Source organism: Cnephaeus nilssonii (genome assembly GCF_951640355.1).
Source record: "Cnephaeus nilssonii genome assembly, chromosome: 19".
In the NCBI taxonomy this organism is placed as follows: Eukaryota; Metazoa; Chordata; class Mammalia; order Chiroptera; family Vespertilionidae; genus Cnephaeus; species Cnephaeus nilssonii.
Genome location: NC_137090.1, coordinates 40,877,715 through 40,901,701, shown reverse-complemented (window position 1 = coordinate 40,901,701; position 23,987 = coordinate 40,877,715). Strand labels below are relative to the sequence as shown.

At 48.2% G+C, this 23,987-nt stretch overlaps 2 protein-coding genes across 6 annotated transcripts in view; one reads left to right on the top strand and one right to left on the bottom strand.

The window, feature by feature from the left end:
• Positions 1-13,113, top strand: part of MYH10 (myosin heavy chain 10) — a 139,781-nt gene extending 126,668 nt beyond the window's left edge. For both annotated transcript variants that reach the window (XM_079799283.1, XM_079799284.1), the window contains exons 34-41: positions 682-843; positions 3,437-3,565; positions 5,961-6,049; positions 6,774-6,897; positions 6,979-7,187; positions 8,603-8,711; positions 10,255-10,427; positions 11,495-13,113. In XM_079799283.1, the coding sequence (XP_079655409.1) occupies positions 682-843; positions 3,437-3,565; positions 5,961-6,049; positions 6,774-6,897; positions 6,979-7,187; positions 8,603-8,711; positions 10,255-10,427; positions 11,495-11,639 (1,140 nt within the window). In that variant the 3' untranslated portion in view covers positions 11,640-13,113. The remainder of the gene's footprint in view (positions 1-681; positions 844-3,436; positions 3,566-5,960; positions 6,050-6,773; positions 6,898-6,978; positions 7,188-8,602; positions 8,712-10,254; positions 10,428-11,494) is intronic.
• A 153-nt stretch (positions 13,114-13,266) lies between these two features.
• The window catches only part of NDEL1 (nudE neurodevelopment protein 1 like 1), a 51,192-nt gene continuing 40,471 nt past the window's right edge, over positions 13,267-23,987 (bottom strand). For 2 of the 4 annotated variants that reach the window (XM_079799288.1, XM_079799286.1), the window contains 2 exons: positions 14,659-20,569; positions 13,267-14,228 (listed from right to left, as the gene is read on the bottom strand). In XM_079799288.1, the coding sequence (XP_079655414.1) occupies positions 20,562-20,569 (8 nt within the window). In that variant the 3' untranslated portion in view covers positions 13,267-14,228; positions 14,659-20,561. The other 2 variants (XM_079799287.1, XM_079799285.1) reach the window with 2 other exon arrangements.

Here is a 23,987-nt window from a genome sequence, read left to right as displayed (position 1 = left end):
TTTTTAACTTAAAAAGTGGTTAGGCACTTATGATGTATGTTCTTTTTTAAATGTACGTTACATTTCTAAAAATTTACTTAAAAAATTTTTGTGAATATTGTGATACTCCCTTGGAGTTCATGGTATCAACTCTTAGATTATTTAATTTTTTTCTTTTCATTCCACTAATATTTATTACATTAGTCACTTATTGATAGATAACAAATTAGCTCAAATTTAGTGGCTTAAGACAACCCTTGTTACAGCCTCTGTGGGTGGGGGATTCTGGACTCAGCGGGTGTATTACCTGGAGGCCTGGCGGGGCTGGGGGATCCTGTCCAACAGGCTCACCCACGTGGTGTTGGCCCGAGACCTCAGCACCTGGGACCTGGGCCTCCCCACGGCTGCTTGAGTGTCTGTCCCTGGAGGGAACTCCCCCAAGAAGTTGTCTTGTCTTTCCATTTTGTTGCATCACCTGGAACACGAACTTGTGCCCTCGTAGTGGTCAGTGGGAATGGCGTGTACCAGGTGGTGTTTGTAAAGATCTCTGAACAAAATGCACCTGCAGTGGCTTTCTGTTAATAACAAGAGCTGCTTGGTAGCAGGGGACCTGTGCAGTCACCAGAGCCCTGTATGGCGCCAGGCTGCCGTCCTTTGTGCCAGGACCCGGGGTCTGACCGACACAACGGTGCTGTCTCTTAGGTGCGGGAGCTCGAGGCAGAGCTGGAGGACGAGCGGAAGCAGCGCGCACTTGCTGTTGCTTCAAAGAAGAAAATGGAAATAGACTTGAAGGACCTTGAATCTCAAATTGAGGCTGCAAACAAAGCTAGGGATGAAGTCATCAAGCAGCTTCGTAAACTTCAGGTATGTGCAGCCGACCAGCCGTCTTGGATGGTGTCGTCCTGCCCTGCTGAGGTCAACACCCAGCCTGCCGCCTTACCGCCCAGAGCGGTCACCTTGGCTCTGGGGTGCAGCAGGCCCTAGAGGTGGCACGCCACACTCAGCGAGCTTGGACAGAGCCGGGTGGGGTCAGCAGGTGGAGCATCCACCCGTGGGAATGCTCTTCGGGCTCTGCACAGCTTCTGTTGGTGCTTAGCCAGCGGCCACAGAGCCACCAGAGAGGAAGGTGGTGTTGACTCCCCCACTTGGTTGCCGTGAGCATTAGTCATCTCTCTAGTCTGGTTCAGTCATCGCTTCTGCTACGCAAATGCCCTGCTGGTTTCACTGTCACATGACAAAGTAGTTTCTGCAGTCGCCTGCTTCTTGGGGGATATTTGTTAGTTGTGACAAAAAGCTTTAGAAAACCTCCATCCCTTTGACCTTGGTGATTCCACATCTTGAGAATTTGTTCTAATAAAATATACAGATGAGAAGAAATATTCATATACCAAGGTCACAGCTGAAATGTTGTTTGATAGCAAAACTGGAAACAACCTAAATGTAAGGGGATGACAGCCGTTTAAATGATGGAGGTGTGTATGCAATGATAGCAGGGCTTACATGGGCAGAGGAAGATACTGTGTAGGGCAGTTTAGTTTATAATCCTGCACATGTGTGTATGGGTTTTTGCATACCGTCATGTAGATATACATACTTAGAGAAGAATTTATAAGGAAAAGTCATCCCTGGATAATATTATAACTATGAAACCACTGCCTGAACCAAGGTCATGTTTTCTCCTAAGAATTTTATACCTTACTCTTTTTTTAAATTCCATTTTGAGTTGTTGTTATGTGGTTTTATATATAACCTCAATTCATTTGCATATGGATATCTAGTTGTCCCAGAATCATCTGTTTAAAAGACTATACTTTCCCTCATTGAATTAATTCTATTCCACTGATCTATGTGTCTGTCCTTATGCAAACACTGCATAGTCGTGATTACCATAACTTTGTAAACTGGAACTTCTCCAACTTTGTCCTTCTTTTTCAAGATTGTTTAGCTATCCAGGTTTTTTGCAATTCCATATGAATTTTAGGATCAACTTGTCAATTTCTGCGAGGAAAAAAAAAAGGCCAGCTCAGGTTTTGATATTGTGTCGACTCGATAGATCAGTTTGGAGAGTATTGCCATATTAACAATATAGTCTTCCCGTTTATGAACATGGCCATCTTTCCATTTATTTACCTATTCTTTATCTTTTTTCAATGATGGTTTATAGTTTCTGGTGTATTGGCCTTATACTTCTTTAGCTAAGTTGGTGCCTAATATTTTATTCTTTTTGATGCTATTTTAATCATTTTCTTAATTTTTGGAATGTTTATAATTAGTGTACAGAAATAAAATTGACTTTTGTATATTGATCTTGTATTCTGCAACCTTCCTGGACTCGTTTATTTGTTCCAGTGGTTTGTTTTTTTTAATGCATTCCTTAAGATTTTCTGTATACAAGATCTAGTTTTATTTCTTCCTTTCCAATCTGGATGTCTTGAGTATCCTTTTCATGGCCTACCTGCCTTGACTACCAGGGGTCCTCAAACTACAGCCCGCGGGCCACATGCGGCCGCCGAGGACATTTATCCGGCCCGCCAGGTGTTTTTGCCGCCGCTCCCTGTCCTGCTTAGCAGCCGACTTGTCCCGGGCCCGCAGTGCGCATGTGTGGAATGTGCGCCGCACTCTCCGACTCCCCTCCAACGGTCTGAGGGACAGTGAACTGGCCCCCTGTTTAAAAAGTTTGAGGACCCCTGGCTAGACTCTCCATTACAATGTTAAACAGAAGTGGCAAGGTCAGATATCCCTGTCTTGCTGCTGATTTTAGGGGGAAAGCATTCAGTCTTTAACCATTAAGTATGATAATAGCTGTCAGTTTTTCCCTCATTGAATTAATTCTATTCCATTGATCTATATGTCTGTCTTTATGCAGATACTATAGTCTTGATTGCCATAGCTTTGTAAATTTTGAAATTTGGAACTGTGACTTCTCCATCTCTGTTCTTCTTTTTCATGACATACAGATCTATGGGATAGAATTAATTCAATGAGGGAAGACTGGTCTTTTTAACAAATGGTTCTGGGACAATGGGATGCCCTTTCTCAAAGTTGAGGAAATTTCTTTCTATTCAGCTTGTTGTTTTTATAATAAAAAAGGATATTGGATTTTGTCAAGTACTAACTTCTGAATTTTGAGATGATTATATGGTTATATTCATTCTTTGTTGTTATCGAGCCAGCCTTGCATTGCTCATATAAATCTCAGTTGGATGGTGGGATATAGTGGTGTATAAATATACATGGTGTATGATTTTTTTATATGTTGATGGATACGATTTTGTTGAAGATTTTTGCATATATACTCATAAGGGCTATTGGTCTCAATGTTTTATTGTGATATCTTTGTCATTTCTATATACTATTATATTTTTAATGAATGTGTATTACTTTTATAATCTGGAAAAAATATGTTTAAAGACAAAGAATGAAAACTACCCCAAACCTGCTTCCTATTTATCTTTAGGCTCAGATGAAGGATTACCAGCGTGAATTAGAAGAAGCTCGTGCCTCCCGGGATGAGATTTTTGCTCAATCCAAAGAGAGTGAAAAGAAATTAAAGAGTCTAGAAGCGGAAATCCTTCAATTGCAGGAGGTTTGTTTGCTTATTCATCCATGTGTTCAACAAATATTTGTCCTTGCAATTTCTCCAAGATCAGATAAATATCTTAATGTCGTCATAGCCGTGTGTAATTTCTCTGTCCATTTTTAATATGTGACTGGACCATCTTATTGCTTCAGTTCGGTAAAGTGGTCACACTTTGATGCTGTTCATATATTCCTCTACCTGGCTGAAGGCAGAGGAGCTGACCAGTAGCTTTTCAAGCCACTTCCCAGGCTTGTCTCCTGTGTAAGAAACAGGAGTGATGTTTGCTTAGTGTTGGCATCAGGACCACGTACTGAACTCTGACCTAAGTGACAGGAGATTGCCTTGTTTCACACGGAAGCCCTACATGTCATACTTAAAACGGGAGGTTATGTTTCATTGAATTTCTAAGTGAATCATCTTGTAATCCAACAAGTGTTACAAAAACAAACAAATGTGGAGTTGAGCTTGCAAGAAAGAAAGGGCATTAACTCCCTGGGTGCCAGAAAAGTAGAAGGAAAGGAAAATCCGTAAGTGAACTGAGCAGATCCTGGGATTACCCTGAGAGCCAGCTTCGGGGCTAATCCTCCTTGGTTTCTATTCCGTTCGTTTTTGCTCGTACCTTCATTTCCTTTGGATTTTTTTCTTTTTCTTGAGTTGGACACTCAATAATTTCCAAGCTTTCCTGTTGTCTAATATGTTCATAGAACACTATAAATTCCCCTCAGGGTACTGTTCTCAATGTATCCTATTTGTTGTCATTTAAATTCCAAATTTTTCTAATTTCTATGATGGTTTCTCTATCTTATGAATAACTTAAAAGTGCGGTTTAAATTTCCAAATGTATGGCATTTATTTTTTCTTCGATGATGTCTAGTTTTATTATGGTTAGAGAACTGAGAGTCGAGCAGCTCTAGGGCCATGTGTGCTTAAAAAGAACATGGATTCATCATTGAAGCAGCATGTCAAGACCCATGTACGTACGTCATCATGTAGTTGACCAGTGATGCCATCCCCAGAGGCGATGGGCTCTGGGAGCCTGTGTCCTGGAGAGCGCCTGGCATGGCCTCAGTGTCCACACACCCTGCAGGCCAGCACTCTGACTTCAAAGCTGCAGGTCTTTAGACCTCAGACAAGGGCTCACTGCATCGTGGAGGGGACTGAGCTGGAAGGCTAGCCTGTCCTCCGTCTGTTTCTCTGTTTTTCCTTCCTCAGCCACTCGGGTCCCCCCCTTCCTCCCCGGGGCCCCTCCCCTGTCTGTGGCACACCCAGCCAGTGGTCGGAAGGAGCCCTTGCTGGGCCCAGGAAACTAGACTGCAGAGGCCAGATGGCAGAGCTACGCTTTCAGTGTGTTCGACAGAGGCCTCCGGGTCCTGAGTTCCACCTGCTGCTGTCATAGCCTGGACTCATGCCCTGCCCCACGTGCTAGTTCTGTGTGCGGGAGCCAGGCCTTTCAGGGCCTGCGTCCTGTGCTCTAAGCTAAGCGCAGGTGCACGTGCCGAGCAGAGGAGCTCTTTATGCAGCCCTGCTCCACAGGCACCAAGATGTGCTCTTCCAAACACAGCGCATGTGGAGGGGCAGCTGGTGGGAAGAGGCTCTGGACAGGGAGGGGAAGGACCTGAGTGTCTGCTGTTGGCCAGCCTTGAGGCTTTGGGCAAGGCCCAAAAGAATATGATCTTGATCTGTATACCCAGGTGGGTGAGAAATGCACACGGGCACCTGCCTGTGGGAGATCCGCTTCCCAAGGAAAGTGGAAAAGCTGCCATCAGGCAGCTCTTCCTCCAGAGGGCGCCAGGCACCCGGCGTCCCCTGGCCCTGCCCAGTTCTCCGAGGCCCTGCAGAGCCGCAGGAGCCTGAGGGCCAGGGCTGCCATCTCCTTCAAGGAAGCGGCCCCGCGCTGAGCTGAGGTCACACTCCACCCTTCCCAGTGGCCTGTGCTCCTCGCTGTGCTGCACGAGCAGCTTATTTTCTGGTCTGTCTGGTTAGTGTACTTGACCTCCAAACTGTACTATTTGTCTATGCAACAGATACTTCAAGACCATGAACTGGTATAGTTCTGGGTTTGCATAAAGCTTGCGCTCAGTTTATGATTAAGAAACACCAGCTTTCTCAGGAGGGCAGGAATACAGCCGCCTCTGACACTGGGACAGCCACGCCCTTACCGAGACCAGGCCTTCCCTCCGTGGGCACCTTTGTGTCCGGATGGTGACACAGCACAGCCTGGCTGACCTGCACCCAGACATTCCCTCAGCAGACCTGCCAGTGTAATTCCTCAGATCTAATTGCAGTTTGAGGCACACACGGAGTGCCTGAGCAAGGTGGCTGCAGCCTGCAGGCTTCATCAGATTTCACTTTTGACGAAACATTAACAGCCAGAGCTTAAATCCTGCCTGACTTCATTTAGGAACTTGCCTCGTCCGAGCGAGCCCGCCGACATGCTGAGCAAGAGAGAGACGAGCTGGCAGATGAGATCGCCAACAGCGCCTCTGGCAAGTGAGTCTCCTGCAGCAGTGGGAGGGGTAGGGCCTGCTGCACCGAGAAGGCGTGGCGGGGCCCGGCATACAGGGGTCAGTAGTTGGTTTGCTCGTCCGTTCAAACTCTGGAAAAATGAGCACAAGATGCTGAGCCTCCGGGCTTCCTCGGCTCCAGCGGCTGCCGCCCCGGGCAGGTCCCACCAGGCCAGTCGTGCCCACAGGTGAGGACGTACATTCAGAACGAACCTGATTTCTGCAGACTGCACGACCTTGCAATGCAGTCTTCACTCTTACATTCATTAGGTTTGGCAAGTAGAGTCCTTTTGACTTACCTTTTCCTGAATGATTTCTCATTAAAAGATCTTTTTTCCAATTAGGGAGTTGCTTTCTCTATTTAATATAATTACCATCTGTGGGTTCATCACGGCCACTTTCTAGCGTGCCATGAGGAGTTAGCATTTTCTCTCAATGCACTGGGCAACCAGTAGAGTTTAAAGTAGAAATGCCAGGATCTTTTTGCGCTTTGGAAGGCTCCCATGGTCCAAGTGAGAGGTGAGGGGGCCGAGAGGGGGCAGGCGCGAGGACAGAGAAGTGAGTGGTGTTTGGAAGTGTGATCAGTGGGACTTGACAGAGAGGGGAGAGAAAAGCCGGGTGGTGCTGTTTGTAGCAGCCAGGCGGGAGGAGGAGGAGGAGCCCGTGCTGCACAGAGCTGGTGTCGAGCTGTCCGCCTCCTTGCCTCACAGGTCTGCTCTGCTGGATGAGAAGCGGCGCCTGGAGGCGCGAATTGCACAGCTAGAGGAGGAGCTGGAGGAGGAGCAGAGCAACATGGAGCTGCTCAACGACCGCTTCCGCAAGACCACGCTCCAGGTGGCTCAGGCGGCAGCCCGTCACCTGGGAGGGGCCGTGCTGCCCATCTGGCACGAGTGACTAAACGTCTCTCCTCTCCAGGTGGACACACTGAATGCCGAGCTGGCGGCCGAGCGCAGTGCTGCCCAGAAGAGCGACAATGCGCGCCAGCAGCTGGAGCGGCAGAATAAGGAGCTGAAGGCCAAGTTGCAGGAGCTAGAGGGTGCTGTCAAGTCCAAGTTTAAGGCCACCATCTCGGCCCTGGAAGCCAAGATTGGGCAGCTGGAGGAGCAGCTTGAGCAGGAGGCCAAGTAAGAGGTTTTTGATGCAGTAAATCAAAACTTACTTCATCTCCACAGGCCAGGTCCAGGTTCAGCCTGCAGCCAGGCACCTGCCCTAGGGGAAGTCCCTGTGGCAGCGGAGGTGACAAGGACACATGTCATCAGAGAGAGAGAAATAAGGTGGTGTGAGCCTCCAGGAAGGCTGGGCTCGCCTGTCAGCTCTGCCAGGATTCAGCTGGTCAGGCTGTGCCCAGTACTTTCTAGGTGCCATAGTTACATCTCTGCCCAAAGTTGATTTTCCAAGTTGGTGGCATCACATAAAATTTTATGATTTGTTGGCAGAAATGCATTTTGACAAAAATAAAAGCTTTTCTTCACCCATAGGAAGGAACTGCTTGACAGTTTCTATTCTGTTGTAGTAAACCATTCTGAAATGTATGAGGATTGCCCAATATAGCTTTGGGCAGCCATTTACAAAGGTCTTAGACCTTCAAATTCACCCCTTGTTGGGGAGCTTGGAGCCCAGAGATGCAGGGCCTGTGATCCAGCGCAATGCCCAACGCAGCGCCCCTGCTTCCACTCCACCGAGCTCCGATGACATTCAGAGTTAGGTGTTAGCTGTAATTAACAGGACTCATCCTTTCCGCTCACTCCATCACGGTCCATTTTTGTGTAACATTTGTCCAGGAGCAAATGGACTTTTTCTATTTGTTGGGGGAAAGGTCAAAAAGTCTAAAATTCAGGATTCAGAAGACTACATGATTCAGAAGAACTGACACGTAGCCTTATTCAAATTCATACACGCTTTAATAGGAGAAACATACACGAAGAGTCACAGGTTCAAGAGGCAACATTTATTTCCCAGATGCCATTACTGCTGGACATGTTGCATCTTTGAGCTCCCGTACGCTGTTGTCAATGGAGTTCACCCAATAAGTTCTCTCTCCTTCCTAAGGAACAGTGTAGGCCTGTCTAGAAACATGGTGATTTGACTTCTAACTAAAGGGTGAATGTGGGAGGTCCCTTCCCCCATGTTAGCTGCCATAGCCCCGAGCATCATAATGGGTCTTTGTTCTGGTCTCTAGGAAGTTAGGTGATTAGAATAACCAACCAAGGTTTTTGTCTTCAAAAAGTCTGCACTCAGTATGACAGGTAGCTTGCGTGTAACATTTGATCTTTAGGAGATCCCTAAATTAATATCTGCATGTGAAGGAATATGCTTTTTCTACCTATCAGTATTAGAATACATTACTAAGGCCACTCGTGGCCAGAAGAGAAAAATTTCTGGGCCGTGTTATCATAATTTATTCTCGTCAAAGAGGCCCTGGAAAACACTCCAACATTTGTCACCTTCCAGAGAAAAAGGACTTAAAAAATTATTTTCCCAGTGGGAATTATCATGTCAAGAATTACAAAGGCTAATTAATGGTTGATCATCTTCACAGGGAACGAGCAGCAGCCAACAAACTGGTCCGACGTACGGAGAAGAAACTGAAAGAAATCTTCATGCAGGTTGAAGATGAACGTCGACATGCAGATCAGTATAAAGAACAGGTAAGGGAAGAAGGTGGGCCAGGATGACATGTCTTGCATCTTAGAAATGCTTTACCAGAGATGGATGCAAATGAGCTGTTACCATTTGATGGCTACATTAAGAAAATGCTCTTTGAGGCCCTGGCTGGGTAGCTCAGTTGGTTAGAGCATCGTCCTGATACACCACGGGTGCGGGTTTGATCCCATCAGAGCATATACAAAAACCAACTGATGAGTCCATGATAAGTAAGTGGAACAACAAATCAATGTTTCTCTCTCTTGCAAATAAAAGAAAAATTTTAAAAAGAAAATGCTGCCCTAGCCAGTTTGGCTCAGTGGATAGAGTGTTGGCCTGCAGACTGAAGGGTCCTGGGTTCGATTCCGGTCAAGGGCACATACCCAGGTTGCAGGCTCGATCCCCAGTAGGGACTGTGCAGGAGGCAGCCAATCAATGATTCTCTCATCATTGATGTTTCTCTTTTCCTCTCTGAAATCAATAAAAAATACATTTTTTAAAACTCTTAAATTCTAATATTTTAACACACATGTGCTGTTCCTGCCAGGACTCCTGGGTGCTGGGGACACAGGTCACTAAGGCTCAGTCCCCACCTCTCGGGGCTCCCCCGGCACCGGAAATGCAGAGGAGGGGCGGGCGGGTGAGAGCACACGGCGAGGGCTTTGAAGTGGGAGGCGATTCCCTCCGCGAGATGCTCCTTCACGAGTCAGTCCCTCTCCGGCATCTCGGGTGCCTGGAGTAGCTCCTGGGCAGTGCTGGCGGTCACTGTGTGTCGGCTGGAGGAGGGAGGATGCAGGATAGAAAGCAGAGAGAAAACAGATGTACTGCAGGACCCGAATGGTTTTCCTTGTCTGCATCCAGGCATCTTTGTTTTGTTTTGTTTTGTTTTGTTTGTTAGTATCAAGAGAATCTAGTAAGACTGCGGCCAGGTCTGCATAGACAACAGCCTAGGTAGCTGAGGTGGACGGAAATGATTCCACTGCCTTTGGCCCCAACCCCCCTTCCCTTTCCTTCCCCTGCTCATCAGGCACCCCAGCCTCCCTTCTTACCCCCCCCCCCCCCCCCCCGCCCTCAGCATAAAGCATGGGGCAGTTCTGGGTGGGCGTGAGCTGCACCTGCACGAGTGTGACCATGTCTGGTCTTCCATGTCAGGCTTTGAACTTGAAACACCCATATTGAAAGGAGCATAAACATGAATGTACCACCTCCTGGGGTTGGAGACTCACATTGCTGGCTCTCCCGTAGGTCAAGTGTCTTTACCCTCCCATAGGTTTGTATCTTAGGTGAAGATACTAAACTTTTTCTGCTAAAAACTCAGGGAGAAAATAGGGTTGTAAGTTCTTAGAAATTCCCTTTAGCATAGTTCCTCTGTAGACTGGCTCTGCTGACAGCGGCAGGTCAGAAGGCCTGAGACCGGCCCCCCGTAAGTGCACGCACTCGTGGACATGAGCGCATGCGCGCACACGGCTGGCGGGGCGCTCAGGATGCGGTGGGACTGTCCTTGGACTCACCAGTTTGGTTTGACTTGATTCATGTAACTTCCCCAAGATGGAGAAGGCCAATGCCAGGATGAAGCAGCTTAAACGGCAGCTGGAGGAAGCGGAAGAAGAAGCTACACGTGCCAATGCATCTCGGCGTAAACTCCAGCGGGAACTGGATGATGCCACAGAGGCCAACGAGGGGCTGAGCCGCGAGGTCAGCACCCTGAAGAACCGGCTGAGGTGAGCGACCGAGGGGAGTCTGTGCCCAAAGCTTCCAAAAACAGCCGGATTTCTAGGCTTGGGGCTTGATTTTTCTGGTTTACTTAGATTCGTGTAGAGTTACTCGTTCTTGCTCTTAAGTTTATCCACTCAGGATTTCTTACCTTTAGTAGTCCTTAAGGAGGACAGAGGAGGAACAGGCTCACACCCCCCATTTACTGGTGGACCATACAGATACACAAAGCTGGGAGCCAGGTCGTATCCATCCCTGTTCCAACACCCATGGTGAGGAAAGGTCCCAGCCTCCAGTGAAAAACGGGGCAGGAGGCTCCTGATGGGGACCTGGCACCATCCCCACCAGGGAGAGGCCCGAACACGAGCACTGAACTTCCTCCCCCAGAGGAGCAGGCTGGCACAGAAGCCGACAGGCGGCCCTTGGCCAAACTCTGATGTGCCTGCTTTTGTCCGGCAGTGAGCCAGGAATGGCTTTTACATTCATAAAGTGTTGTAAAAATAAACAAGAACATGCAACAGAGACCTGATGTGGCCCACAAAGCCTAAGTAAAATATTTACTGTCTGCCCTGGGTGGCATTGCTCAGTGGTTAGAACGTTGGCTCAAGCACCAAAGGGTCACAGGTTTGATTCCCGATCAAGGGCACATACCTGGGTTACAGGTTCGATCCCTGGCTCCAGCCGGGACTCGTGTGGGAGGCTATGTGTCTCTCCCCCTCCCTCCCTCCCATTATGTGCCCTTTATGGAAAAACTGACCCTTGGTTAGCAAGCAGAGCTTTGCCTTCAGCCGTCTATTGCCTGACTGCTCCCAGCACAGCCAGCCACTGGATCAGGTGCACTGAGGGCCTCGTGCTCAGTGCACGCTGTGTGCTGGCCAGCAGGGCAGTCAGGGTGGTGACAGGAGGTGGAAGGCCCAGAGCCCGTCCTGATCGTGCCACTCACACCCCCAGGTGTTGTGTCCTGAGGAAAGGCTGGAGAAAGGCTGCATGTTTGAAGTCATCAGGTGATTGGACAACTTGACTGCCACATGTTCTTAACGTGTTTACCCACGTGTCTACTTCCTATTCTCGCCAGGCGAGGCGGCCCAATCAGCTTCTCTTCGAGCCGATCTGGCCGGCGCCAGCTGCACATCGAAGGGGCTTCCCTGGAGCTGTCAGACGATGACACCGAAAGTAAGACCAGTGATGTCAATGAGACACAGCCACCCCCGTCGGAGTAGGGTCACAGGACGCCAGTGGAGGCAATACAGTGGGACACGAAGGAACGCACCCGGCACCGGCCTGCCTCGGGCCTCCTCCAGATTAGGAAGTTGGCGAGCCACGGGACTCCTTACTGCAAGATCAACTGTGTCTTAAGGCTTTCCAGCCTACACATACTGTATCCTGCTTCAGATTTAGGTACAATTGCTCCCCTTTTTATATATATACATACACAAAACATGCACATATTAAACAGATTGTCTCATCATTGCATCTATTTTCCATATATTCATCAAGAGACCATTTTATAATACATGTTAAGAAGAGAACCCTTTTTCAAACAAACTCCAGACCCTTGTTGCCAGTCGCTGGGTATTGGGGCAGCCCCGTGGTTGTTGCTCGGTCGCTCTGCATGCTCTCTGTCATACAGACAGGTAACTTAGCTGTGTTCATGTGGCCCCTGACTCCTCAGCCACATCAATTCTCTTAGAACATTGTGGAACCTAAACTGCACTTGTATCTCATTTCCTTCAAAAACGATCAACACTATTTCAGCGAGCAAACTGTGAAAGGGGCTTTGGAAAGAGGAGGGTGGGATGGATTGGGGGAAGCGGCATTCATCGGGGATCACCATGCCCGTCTCGCTCACGTTGGTGGTATCCCCTCGTCTCTTCGTGTGAACTGTCCTTGGCCAGGGCTGGTCTGTGCATGGAAAGGATAGTAGCCGCGATGCAGCTGAAGCCCCAGTGGCAGCAATCACGTCGACGCCCGGATGGTCTCCTGAACCCCTGGTTCTGCCTGTGTGCGCCTCGCTTCGCTCCTAAGCACGAGTCAGCGGGAGGCCCTCCCTTGCCAGCCAGGCCCTCGTGCTGACCTTGCAAATTCAGCCGCTGCTTTGAGCCCAAAATGGGGATATCGGTTTTGTGTCCAAGACTTGTTCCAAGTTTGAGGTTACCGAGCCTCAAGAACAGATGCCATCTGCCTGAATGTTGACATGCCAGTGGATGTGAATCCCTTTTCATTTTCCCTTCCCTCCCCTTTGGACAGTGTTACAGTGAACATTTAACATTCTGTTTTTGGTTGATAGGTAAGCAAACTGACATTACAGAAAGTGCCTTAGACACTACAGTACTAAGACAATGTTAAATATATTATTTGCCTCTGTAACAATTTAATGTATTAAGTTTTGACTGCTTCATATCATGTACCTCTCTAGTCAAAGTGGTATTACAAACATTCAGTGACAATGAATCAGTGTTAAGTACAAATCCCTGATCCTCTGCAATGTGCTTGAAAACACAAACCTTTTGGGTTAAAAGCTTTAACATCTGTTAGGAAGAACTTGTCATGTGGGTTTGGAACCTTTGATTTGACCCCTTTATGAACTGTACTGGCTGTTGACCACCAGACACCTGACTGCAAATATCTTTTCTTGTATTCCCATATTTCTAGACAATGATTTTTGTAAGACAATAAATTTATTCATTATAGATATTTACGCCTGCTCTATTTACTTGGAGGAAAAAGCACCCATTAAGAATAAACAGACCTCAATAAATGAGAATAATCATGTGAATGTGGAATCTGTTTTCTTACCTTCTGTTCTCGACTTCCCATCTGTGATCTGATTGGCAGCTGCGAGTCCCACAGACTTAAAAGGCCCCTTTTTCTGAGGGCGCTGCGCTCCCAAGTGTCCGGTGACAGGCTAGTCTCTGGGCAGTCTGGGCTACAAGTCGCACCCTGCACCCTGCCCGTGGCCTCTGTAGCGCATTGGGGAGGAAAGGGCCCCTGGGCTGGCAACGCGCGCGCTAATAGAAAAGGGCTTCGGTCACCAGCTGATGGAGCTGTTTGCTGGGCTGGAGTATTTTAAGAGATCCAAGAAGGTTCAGACTGCATTTCCTAGCAGTATTCACACTGAAAGTAATTGGGGGGCAAAGGGGGGGAGGGAATTCAGTGATAAGACCCAAGGGCAGCCTCACTAGTGTGGGTCAATTAGGATGGGCTGGAGAGGAGTAACTAAGGGGTCACAAAATCACGTAGGAAATGCTGGCTTTTTTATTATTATTCCCTAATATTAGTTCAGGCTGGTTCTGGTGGCATACGGTACATGTCCAGGCTTCCTGGCAGGGAATGTAAAAAGTGGCCAGACGTACTCCTTTCCTCCTGGGTCACTACCATGGGAGGAGGAAGGTGAGTTACCACGTTTCGTGTGTCCTCACCCTGGCACTCAGCTACCTTAGTTTAGTCCAGGTGCTTGTGGAATTCAGAGGCCGGTTTTCCTCAGAAAGAAGGAATGCTTCCCACCTGGCTGGTGTAACGTGTAGAGTCACTGTTCCCCACTACTCGGCTATCGGGAGAAACTCAATCTCCACGGACTGACTCCAGTTCCTGACTCCAGAGATGCTAACCAGAAGGAACCTTTCCTTACTAAACAAGCCACCGCTCCATAGTCTCAGGAAAGGTAGTCCATAAAACCTTTGCCGGGCACTGACGCACGAGGAGGACAGTTCATGGGAGCTGGGCTTTGTGTCAAAGACAAGCTGCTGGCCAGCTGCCACCTAGGAGAGGGGTTCATCCTGAGGAATGAATCAGACAAAACTTGGGAAAGCCTGTCCTCTTGTTGAGATGAGATGGGGTTTAACATGCAGCTCTTCAAGCTAACATGCTGGCTGCCCTTGCCACATCCTAGGCTTCCTTTTTCAATGCATCCACCCCAGGGAATTATTTTAAACTGCTTTGGTAGAAATAGCACACCTATATTCCTAGTCTGACTGGCTTGAGGGTATAACTGACATCGCCTTTCCTTCCTGTCACCAATTTCCCCACCCCTGGAAACCTCTGCTAAGATCAAGTGTGAGCCTGAAGACCAAGCTGTGACTTGTCCTCACAGGCAGCCCTCCCTGTGGCTCTGGGCAGGACTGACCCATGGCCCCTGCCTCCTGAAACCAATGTGGGAAGAAAGAGCTCAAAGTTGTCAACCACCACTTCCTGTCCCATCCTCGCCCCCTTACAAAACCCACGCCGGAACAGGCCATAGGCTGGGATCTAGAAAGTTCCAGGCAGGTCTGAGAGGGAAGCCTGTGACTGAGACCCAAAGGGAGTCCCCATCCACAATCGGTTTCTAGTCACTGGGAAGTCACATCTGTGCCAAATTCTGAGCACCTGCTAGAACGCTGTACCCTGTGCCAGCTGTCAGGACCAGATGGGGCGGCCCACTTCCCACTGGAGCCTCTTATCATTTGGGAACCTAGCAAATCCTGTGACGTGTCTCATACAATTGTCAGAAATTTAACGTGAAACTATCAATAAGGGTAATGGGCAGGATGCCAGTTTTCAAAGATAATGTTAACTAGAATTCCAGTACCTGTGTACCACACACAAAAGCGTGACCATGTCCTCCAACCCTTCCCAAGACTAGAATTTCATGTATGACTCATTGCAACACAGGTCTATTCGTTTTTTCAAAGTAGCCCCCAATAATGGGCTTCATCCCCACTGACTGGATGTCATGAGCCTCATTCAAGATGTAAAGTGGCATCTATTAAACTCGTGTCTGACAAGCATCCAAGCAGAGCACCGCCTCCTTCAAAATGCCACACCGCACAGGCCCTGAGACACGTGTTCTCACGTGTGACCTCGTGCATCTCACAAGTCCACCAGTAGGTGGCAGCTGTGATGTGGTCAGAGGAAGGTCAGGAAACCCCAAGCATCAGATCCTGCAGAATGGGTATGGGCAGCCTTGAGGAAAATTCTGGACCCTTCAACAGGACATCTTTTCAGAAACTGCATCACCAACGCTCACCATGACCCAGAGGACCATACTGCTTGCAAAACGGCAAGGACAACTCCGTCAAAAGTGGGTCACAATGTGGAGTTTTAGCAATGTCTCACATTTTCCTTTTTGTGTATGAATTAAGTGTGATATGATGAAAATCTGTCTAAAATCTAAAAGAACTCTCAATAAATATAAAAAGTCAAGATGATAAGCATTTGCACAGTTCCACTGGCACATTTTTCTTAACGGTTCACAAAATAAGGTGCCTTATAATTGCCGGTTTGAGATTCTGTGAACTAGTGTGCGCTTCTCCCACGGCTGGCGCTGGGGTGGAGCCTGGGGGAATCCGTTTTAAAATGCACTCACTGGTCACCCCGCAGCCAGGGAGCCTCTGCTTTGAGCTACTAGCTCAAGTCTCAGAACTTAGCACAGGTCTTCAGGCCAATTAGGTAATGAAAGAAAGTCAGTCTCATTACTTCAATTTTTAAAAAATGAATTTTGGGCAACTTTACCTAAAAACTAGAAGCCTCAATTAGTAAACTGTTTGCATCTTTTTAACTTCACTTCTGATTTTTTGAAGCTGTAATGAGTATGTTCATTGTTCCCGTCGGTGGTTTCCGTTCTATGCGCTAGCACGTCTGCACACTCAGCTTCCCGGTGGCGCTATGGGACCCTGCACAGCTGACAGTCACCCGGACCATTCCCCATCAGACTCTTCCACTTCCACTACTGAGATTGACTCTACTTTTCTTACTACCATGAGACATTATCCCTAACGCAGAAAGAGCTTTTATAGCTTATGTAAGATTCAAGACTTACAGAAAATAATTTAGTGACACCAAAAATGTAGAGGTGTATTTCCTAAAGTCTAGATGACAGTGGGATTCGCTGGGATTTTTTCCTAGTTAAAACAATCACCTTTTTTAAACCAGAAAAACAGTGTTTCCCAGTTCCATCATGTACTGACAGGGAGCAACAGGGCCCTAGCTCATTTGGACGACACTCATCTGACTGTTTATCCAAGCTGTGCCAGGCCTGCTTGCCCGGCACCCTCCAGGCCTCCATCAGCAACCACAACCAGGCAGGACCTCCGCATTTTAATAGGCAGCAGTCAAACTTGACACCTGATTACAAACTCCCCAAAAGTAAACAAGCTAACTTCCTATTCAGTTTGCATCTCGTTTCGCTTGGTGCAGGCTTCAGAGCTGACAGACAACTAACGTAACTGCAAACCGTAACCCACATGGCACAAATCCACCTGGTCCCCCAAAACCAGCGCTATACGCTTTGCTCTGTTCTCTCATTTGCCTCTTCACATGTGCTATCTTATCAAGGGAGTCTGTTAAACTAATACTTACTCCAGATTATTGTAAAAAAAAGGCTACTGTGTTCCCATAGAGCCTATTTTTAGTAGTCATAGGACCAGTTTTCAGATAAGATGCTTTAAGTCATAGGAATATTTACAAAGATGCCTCCTCCCTACTCCCATTTTTAAGAATGAAACAAGTAACATCTAAATTTTGAAGGTCAAGCTAGCACTTCTCAATTTGTTTCAACATTTGGGGCAAAAATAGAGAGAAAAATCCTTGAAGTAAATGTTGGAAGGAGGAAAAGGCTCCTCAAGCATCTTCTAATCTAGGCAAACAGAGAAAACTGACTGCTTGGACCATCCCCTTTCTGGGCTCAGTCCCACCAGCAGCCGGACTGGCTGTTCGTGCTGGCCAGGCAGGACAGATGTGGCTTTAGCAAGATGCTCTCTAAAGCTGAGGCTCCACCCCAGGACACCTCCCCTGCCCCAGAGGTACCATTTCCCCCTTGGCTCTCAGAGATGTTAGTGGCACTTTTGCAATAGCTACTAAGAGCAGCACAGTCAATACTCAACAAGGACAGGACTAGAAGAGGAGGGGTGGGTGAGTCACATTCCTCCTGCTGCAAAGGCTGTGCCCCACACATTTCCAAGCAGCTCATCTCCTGAGGCACAAGACAGAGTCAGGGCAACGAGGCCTCAAGTCTGGAAAAGGGGAGAACACAGCAGAAAACACAGAGCTCATTTCCAGCCCTGGCTTTGCTATGAACTAGCTCAGTGGTCAGCAAACTCAATAGTCAACAGAGAGGCAAACCGCGGCGCCGCAGTTTGCCGACCACTGAACTAGCTATGTGAGTTTAGGCCAGTCACTTAACACTCGGGCCCACATTCCCTTCTGTAAACGGAGGTAAACCAGCTCATCCTCCTCTCAGGTTGCCTGTATCTCATTCTCACATGCCCAGCTTTGGCTTCTGGACCTCAGATGAGTTGGTTGGGTATAGTTTCTACCACTCTGGGTTGAAAGGAAGTGGAGCACTCACTCCCACTCTCATGCATTTCAGGAGCGAGCGATGGGACCAGGTGGAGAGAGAACAGTATCTGGAGGCAAGAGGACTCACCACCTGGAAGATTCACCCCCTCCAAGCAGGGAGACCACCCGTGGATCCAGCTCAGGGGAGGGATCGCTCCTAAAAGTTTCAGTGAGGGCCGGGCAGACCTAGGCATGGGGCGGCCCCAGGAAGAGAGCCTACTCAGAGGCAGGGGGCTGCTAGGCAATCTTTAGCTAGAAGGGCAGACAGAATGTGGTGGCTTTCGTGCCAGCAGCAAATGTTCTAGCTGAGCATTTAACCAAACCATCCAAACTGCTGAAAATGAGGCCAGGGGAGCCATCCAGCTTTCCCGTGGGTCATATGCCCAGGGCAGCTGTAGCTGTAACAAAACAAAACTACATGGGGGTCTGCTCTTGAAAGGACTGGAGAAGCCAGCAGCGTGCTTCTGGCCTTTCACGGACCCGAAGCAGAGATGATGTCCGGGATGACATGGGCCTCTGCACCAGGGCCTCCCCTGCCACCATCTGACAGACCATCTGGATGGGATGATTCCGGGGTGCTCAGCCAAGAAGGAACCGGGAAATCACTGGGGAGCCAAGGATGACAGCTCAGGGCTCCAGAACTCATCCCTGCTTTCACCAGAGCAGCTCTGCTTTTCATATGTTAGATCTGGGTTCCTGCGTAACAAAGGTCTGGCTAAATGTTTCAGCCTCTGATCTAAGCCAATCGCTCCAATGATTGGGAAAGAAGCTGCAAGTTGCCGCCCATCAGGAAGAGGCTTGAAGTTTTCTGTTCGCCTGCTCCACCAGCACAACTGGGCACAGCACACACACCCCTGGAAACCTCTCTCGGTGAGGCAGCTCACAGCAAAACCTCCAGGAACTAACAGAAGATATTCCTGCCCACATATTAGCAGACAGAAGTAAGTTTTTTAATGTATCCTCCTTAAAGTTTAGTATTCCCTTAGGAACTTGATTCACTTACTTTTCACTTTCTTCGTTTTAAAACTACACACCATCCTAGTTTTGCTCTTCGTTATAAGCAACGTTCAGAACATGATACATTCGTACCGACTCCTATGTCTGTACATTTCTTAAGTCCAGTCACCTATGTCTTGCAAACATCTGGCACCTCCTCTCACTTGCCAACATCACCCTGAAGGATAAGGAGAAAAGCCCAGACCCGAGTAACCTCTACTCCCAGGACACCGCACACATCATGACAGGCAGCACAGCGAAGGAAGGACCAGCTCCTGGCTCCATCGCGGTTATCCTGTGACCTAGCGAGCGGCCTCCCTCAAAGTCCAGGTCCTCCCTCCCGGTTTGCATGAGGCGCTGGGCCGTCTCAGGCTGCCCACCGGAGGCTCAGCTTCGAGGACGGGCCTGAGCACACCTGCTTGTGCATCAGACTTCTCCGGAGCCTGCCTGAACTGCCTCTGCCCACTCCAAGCTGCTGTCCACCCACATGTCTATCCCATGTCGGAACAGAAGCGACATCTGAAACTGGCTTTGTAACTCCAGCTCTTCTCTCACAGGATGGCGGGAACCCAATAAAAGCAACCTTGATACTTTTTTGTGTGAAATTTATTGTTTCCACATTAAAAGATTTTTTGGAGGGGAAGTACTTTCTCTTTTTTTTTTTTTAACCACATGATGATTCTATACAGTTGCCCAGAGTAGGACACCATCATAAGTCATTAACATGCCGTATGAATTCTGAATAAATAAAAGCTACAAAGCCCAAGTTATATACAAATATCTTGGGCAATAATGTTTACAAACCTATGTACAAAAAAACAAATGTAAACAGTAGATGCAGCATGAGAGTAATCAAAGGATGCACAGGGACAACCACTGGGGTCAGTCTGCCCCCCAAGGAGCTGGCACCAGCCAGTGCCCGGAATCGGGCCACTCAGTCCTCCCTAACACCACTGGAGAGGCCCGCAGAAGACAAAACAAAAAAGCTGTGAAGCTGTCATTTCACTGAAGGACCAGAAAGCTGGCAAGGAGGTTGCCACCACCTCCACCCCTCGTCTGAGACACACGGAGAAGACGCACAGAGGCCCAGCTCTGTTTGTCCCAGGCCCATAGGCTCCTGCTCTGGGAGGCCAGGCTATGGAATGCTCACTGCTGAAGTAAAGTCAGAAGGTGCAGTAATGAGACTTGAGAACTCAGTGGTCCTAGAGTAATGAGACTATGTTCCCTAAGTAGATGACCTTCCTGACTGTCAGCCAGCAACAGGCCCAGGCTGTGTGGGGTGGAGCTGGGGACAACACATGATCATGAGCACAAAGGTGCTTGGGTGGGAGCTCAGGAGAGCACACATTGACCTGATTTGGGAGAGAATGTCTAAAAGATTTGCAATGTCCTAATACAACTAAATCCTATCAGTACAGCAGGGTGGGGCTATGAGGCAGGTGTGATGAATGGGTACTTCTGCATCCAGTGACCAAGTAATACATGTATGTATCACTTTGTGACCCACAAAAGTGCAATCATGTGAAACCAACGGCACTACGGCGAGAAGAGAAAATAGCCAGTATTGATATCGCGCAGTCCTGGGGCTGGGCAGGGCCCAGCAGCCACCACTGCATGCAGCCTGCCCTCTCTCTGCCAGCCCTGGGGAGGCAGACAGAGCCATGGGCTGGGCCCAGGCACCGAAGGGTGAGGCGTGGGTGTCCTGGGTTGTTGAAGGAGGGCAGGAGCCCCCATTTGGAAGCTGGGCACTCACACACTGAGAGGCAGCATACCTGGTGCCGACGAGGGGCGCGAGGAGCCCAGACCAGGAGGAGGAGGAGCTGGGTCAAAGCCGTTTACTGCCCTGTGGGGGTGACAGAGCAGAGAAGGGAAGGGGAAGAGAAAGAGAGACTCATTTAAAACCACTTGACACACAGCAAGAAATTCATTTGCTCTCTGAAACTATCCCTCTTCCCGGCCCATAGCAGAACCCGACAGCCTAGGGAAGAGTGGCTGCCTCGAGCATCAGGTGGTCAGATTGAGAACTCAGTGGTCCTACGGTAATGAGACCACGGGCAGCTTCATCACAGCAGCCACTGCAGCCACAACCCTGATTTTTCCCCATAAGCAGATCTAAAAGTCCACCAATAACTAAATGACACAACTAAGTGATAAAATAGTATACTACCATTAAAAATCCATTTCCCCAGCTCCACCAGCATGACTCAGTGGTTGAGTATCAACCTATAAACCAGGAGATCATGGTTTGATTCCCGATCAGGGCACATGCCCAGGTTGCGGGTTTGATCCCCAGCGTGGGGCGTGCAGGAGGCAGCTGATCAATGATTCTCTCTTACCACTGATGTTTCACTCTCTCTCTCTCTGTCCCTTCCTCTCTGAAATCAATAAAAATATTTTTAAAATCCATTTCCATAGTTCTTTAATAGCATAGAAAAATATTCAGAATGTAATTAATGGTGAGTAGAAAAAGGTTACCAAACTGTGTATGTTCAATGATGTGAAGAAAAAAGAAAAAGTGTAAGTAGTATATATTCTAAATTCTAGACTATAGATAGGCATGACTATCTGTGTGGCTAATTCTAGAATGTGTGGAGATACTCACACATACATACATCCATACAAACACACACACATACACACACACACACACATATGTACATAAAATCATATATATTGTAGAAAGAAAATTTAACAATAGTTACTTTTCTTCCCTCTGGGTTATGGGTAAATTTCGTTTACTAATTTATACTTTTTTATTGTTTTCCAAATCTCCTGCAATATACATGAATATCTTAATGAAGGGGGAAAAGTAACTTTTTTACATTGTTAAGCAAGTAAAGCCAGCTGGGGAGGCTTCTCTGCAGACTCATGAGCAGCCAGCCCAGCACAGGAGTGTACAAGGAGGGCCGCCCACCTCAGCCCCGCCCATCTGGCAGCACAGCCGCGGGAAGCAGTGAGGGGTGAGTGCAAGGCCTGGAACCTCTCTCAGGAAGCCACTTCAGCCTCTCCATCCTGGAAAACTTCCTAGAAGAGTGTCCCACTAGCAATTTGGGAAATACAGCGAATTGCAAAAGGCCGCACGCAGCACATTGCCCACCACTGCCCCCCATCCACTCATCAGAGGGGTCTAGGGAGTTGAGACTCATTCTTACAAAAATGCACACACATTCCCCACAAAGATAAGTGATATTTACACTGAAGAGGTGAGTGTAATCTCAGAAACAGGCATGCAAAGAGACTTGACAAATGACCCCTCGCTCCTCTGAAGAAACAGTTAATGCCTGAAGAAATAACCTGAGTCCAGATTTCAAGTTTGAAGTCAAGCTACCCACACAGAACCACAAGGCTCTACGTGTCATTTCTCCCTGCTGTACATTTTCCTACTTCAGAGATGCATACCCAGGATCCCCGTGTTCTGTTTAGGGTTAGGGGAAGCCTGATATTTGAGCCTCGTCGTATGTGAAAACTTGAAATCATCCCTCCTATTCTCCCAAGGCTGTCTGCCTGGGCCTCCTCTGGGGGCAGGGGCCCCATCCTAAATGCCACTGTAGCCCTCACATAACAAGCCCAGCTGTCATTTGTCTGACTAGTCCCAGAGCCACCAATGCCCGCTTCTCCTCAAAGCCCAAGAAGAACCAGGCAGGCCTCACAAACCTCAGCTTTAAACAGGTGAACACCACATTCTGCAGGCTGTACTACAGACAGCCCCAAATCTCAGCAGAACGGGAGCACTGCGGGTGCAGGAAGAACCTGGCACCTGTTCCACAAAAGCAGCGACCATAAGGATGGCTCCACGTGCAGGCTTAGGACTGAGATTTGGCATTTTCAAATTAGACGGATCTTGCCAAAACTGGTTTGGCTCAGTGGATAGAGCGTCGGCCTGTGGACTGAAGGGTCCCAGGTTCGATTCCGGTCAAGGGCATGTACCTTGGTTGCGGGCACATCCCTGGTGGGGGGTGTGCAGGAGGCAGCTGATTGATGTTTCTCTCTCATCGATGTTTCTAACTCTCTATCCCTCTCCCTTCCTCTCTGTAAAAAATCAATAAAATATATTTTAAAAAATATATTAGACGGATCTTTAAAGAACATAAAGTTCATCCCCATTGTTGTATTGCTCAAAAAACCAAAGCAGGAGAAGGTCCAGCCATTCACCTGAGTTCACCTATAAGCCCGTCCAGGCCATTCTCCCTTCCCAGCATCCTCCTGGCCAGAGGAGACCTGACGGCCCTCAGTGAGCAACCACTTTGGTGCTCCCAACCCAAGTCAGCTCTAATGGGAAAAATAAGCAGTGCGATCAGAATACTAAAGGACAACAACAAACTAGACACGTCGTTCTCAGTATGAATGGGAATGGAAATTCTGATTTGCAAGTTGGACAGAATAAAGAGAGAATAACAATCTGTGGGGCTTCACCTAGCACTTCTTTCCTGAGCCAAGAAGTGGGAAGCAGAAGACCAGAGGGAGAGAAGCCGACCCTAGAGGTAGGATTGTGTCTGGTGAGGCACCTTCAGGAACTGCAAAGCTGTGAAATGGGGAAAGAAACCTCCATATTCACATCTGGTTTCAGGAAGCAGCAAAAGAGCTGAAAGGAAATGTCCGTGCCAGTGGACACCAAAGAAATGAAAGGAAAGAAAGCAGGCAGGGATGGAGACACAGATCTTGGGAATCAATCATGTGAAAAAGGTTACAGAAGCTATGAAATTTCATGGCCTTACCACCAAAATCTAGTTAAAGAGTCTGAAAAATAGAGACTCCAGCTGAGAAAAGAAACTAAGGTGAGGTGTAAAATGGCAACAGAAGTGAAAAGGGCACCTTTATAAGCTAGTCAGGACGACTATAAATAGAACACAACAGTGATGAAGTATGGACACTAAATCCGTCAAAGCAGCACGGTGGAGGACACCTGAGAGGGCAGTAGGGAAAAGCCTGAGAGTGGGCCAGCGCTCACGCAGGAGGCAGCAGACACACTCCAGACCCGTCTTCCTAGTTAGATGGTCCATGGGAGCCAGCACGGCTCAGCCAGCTCGAGACCTTGCCCCAGGCTCTACAAACTGAAATGTGCCTTCTGAAAACTGAGAAGAAAGGCAGATCTTACACACCTCTCCGTGTCTCATTCCAATGTACTCTGGGAAACAGGAATGAGCGCAGAGGGGAGAGTCCCCCCAGCAACGCTCCGTAATCGTTAGTGCCTGCTTTGAAAACACAAGACACACTGGGTAACAGGAAGAACCCCAGTCCCACAAAGACATTCAAATATGGTC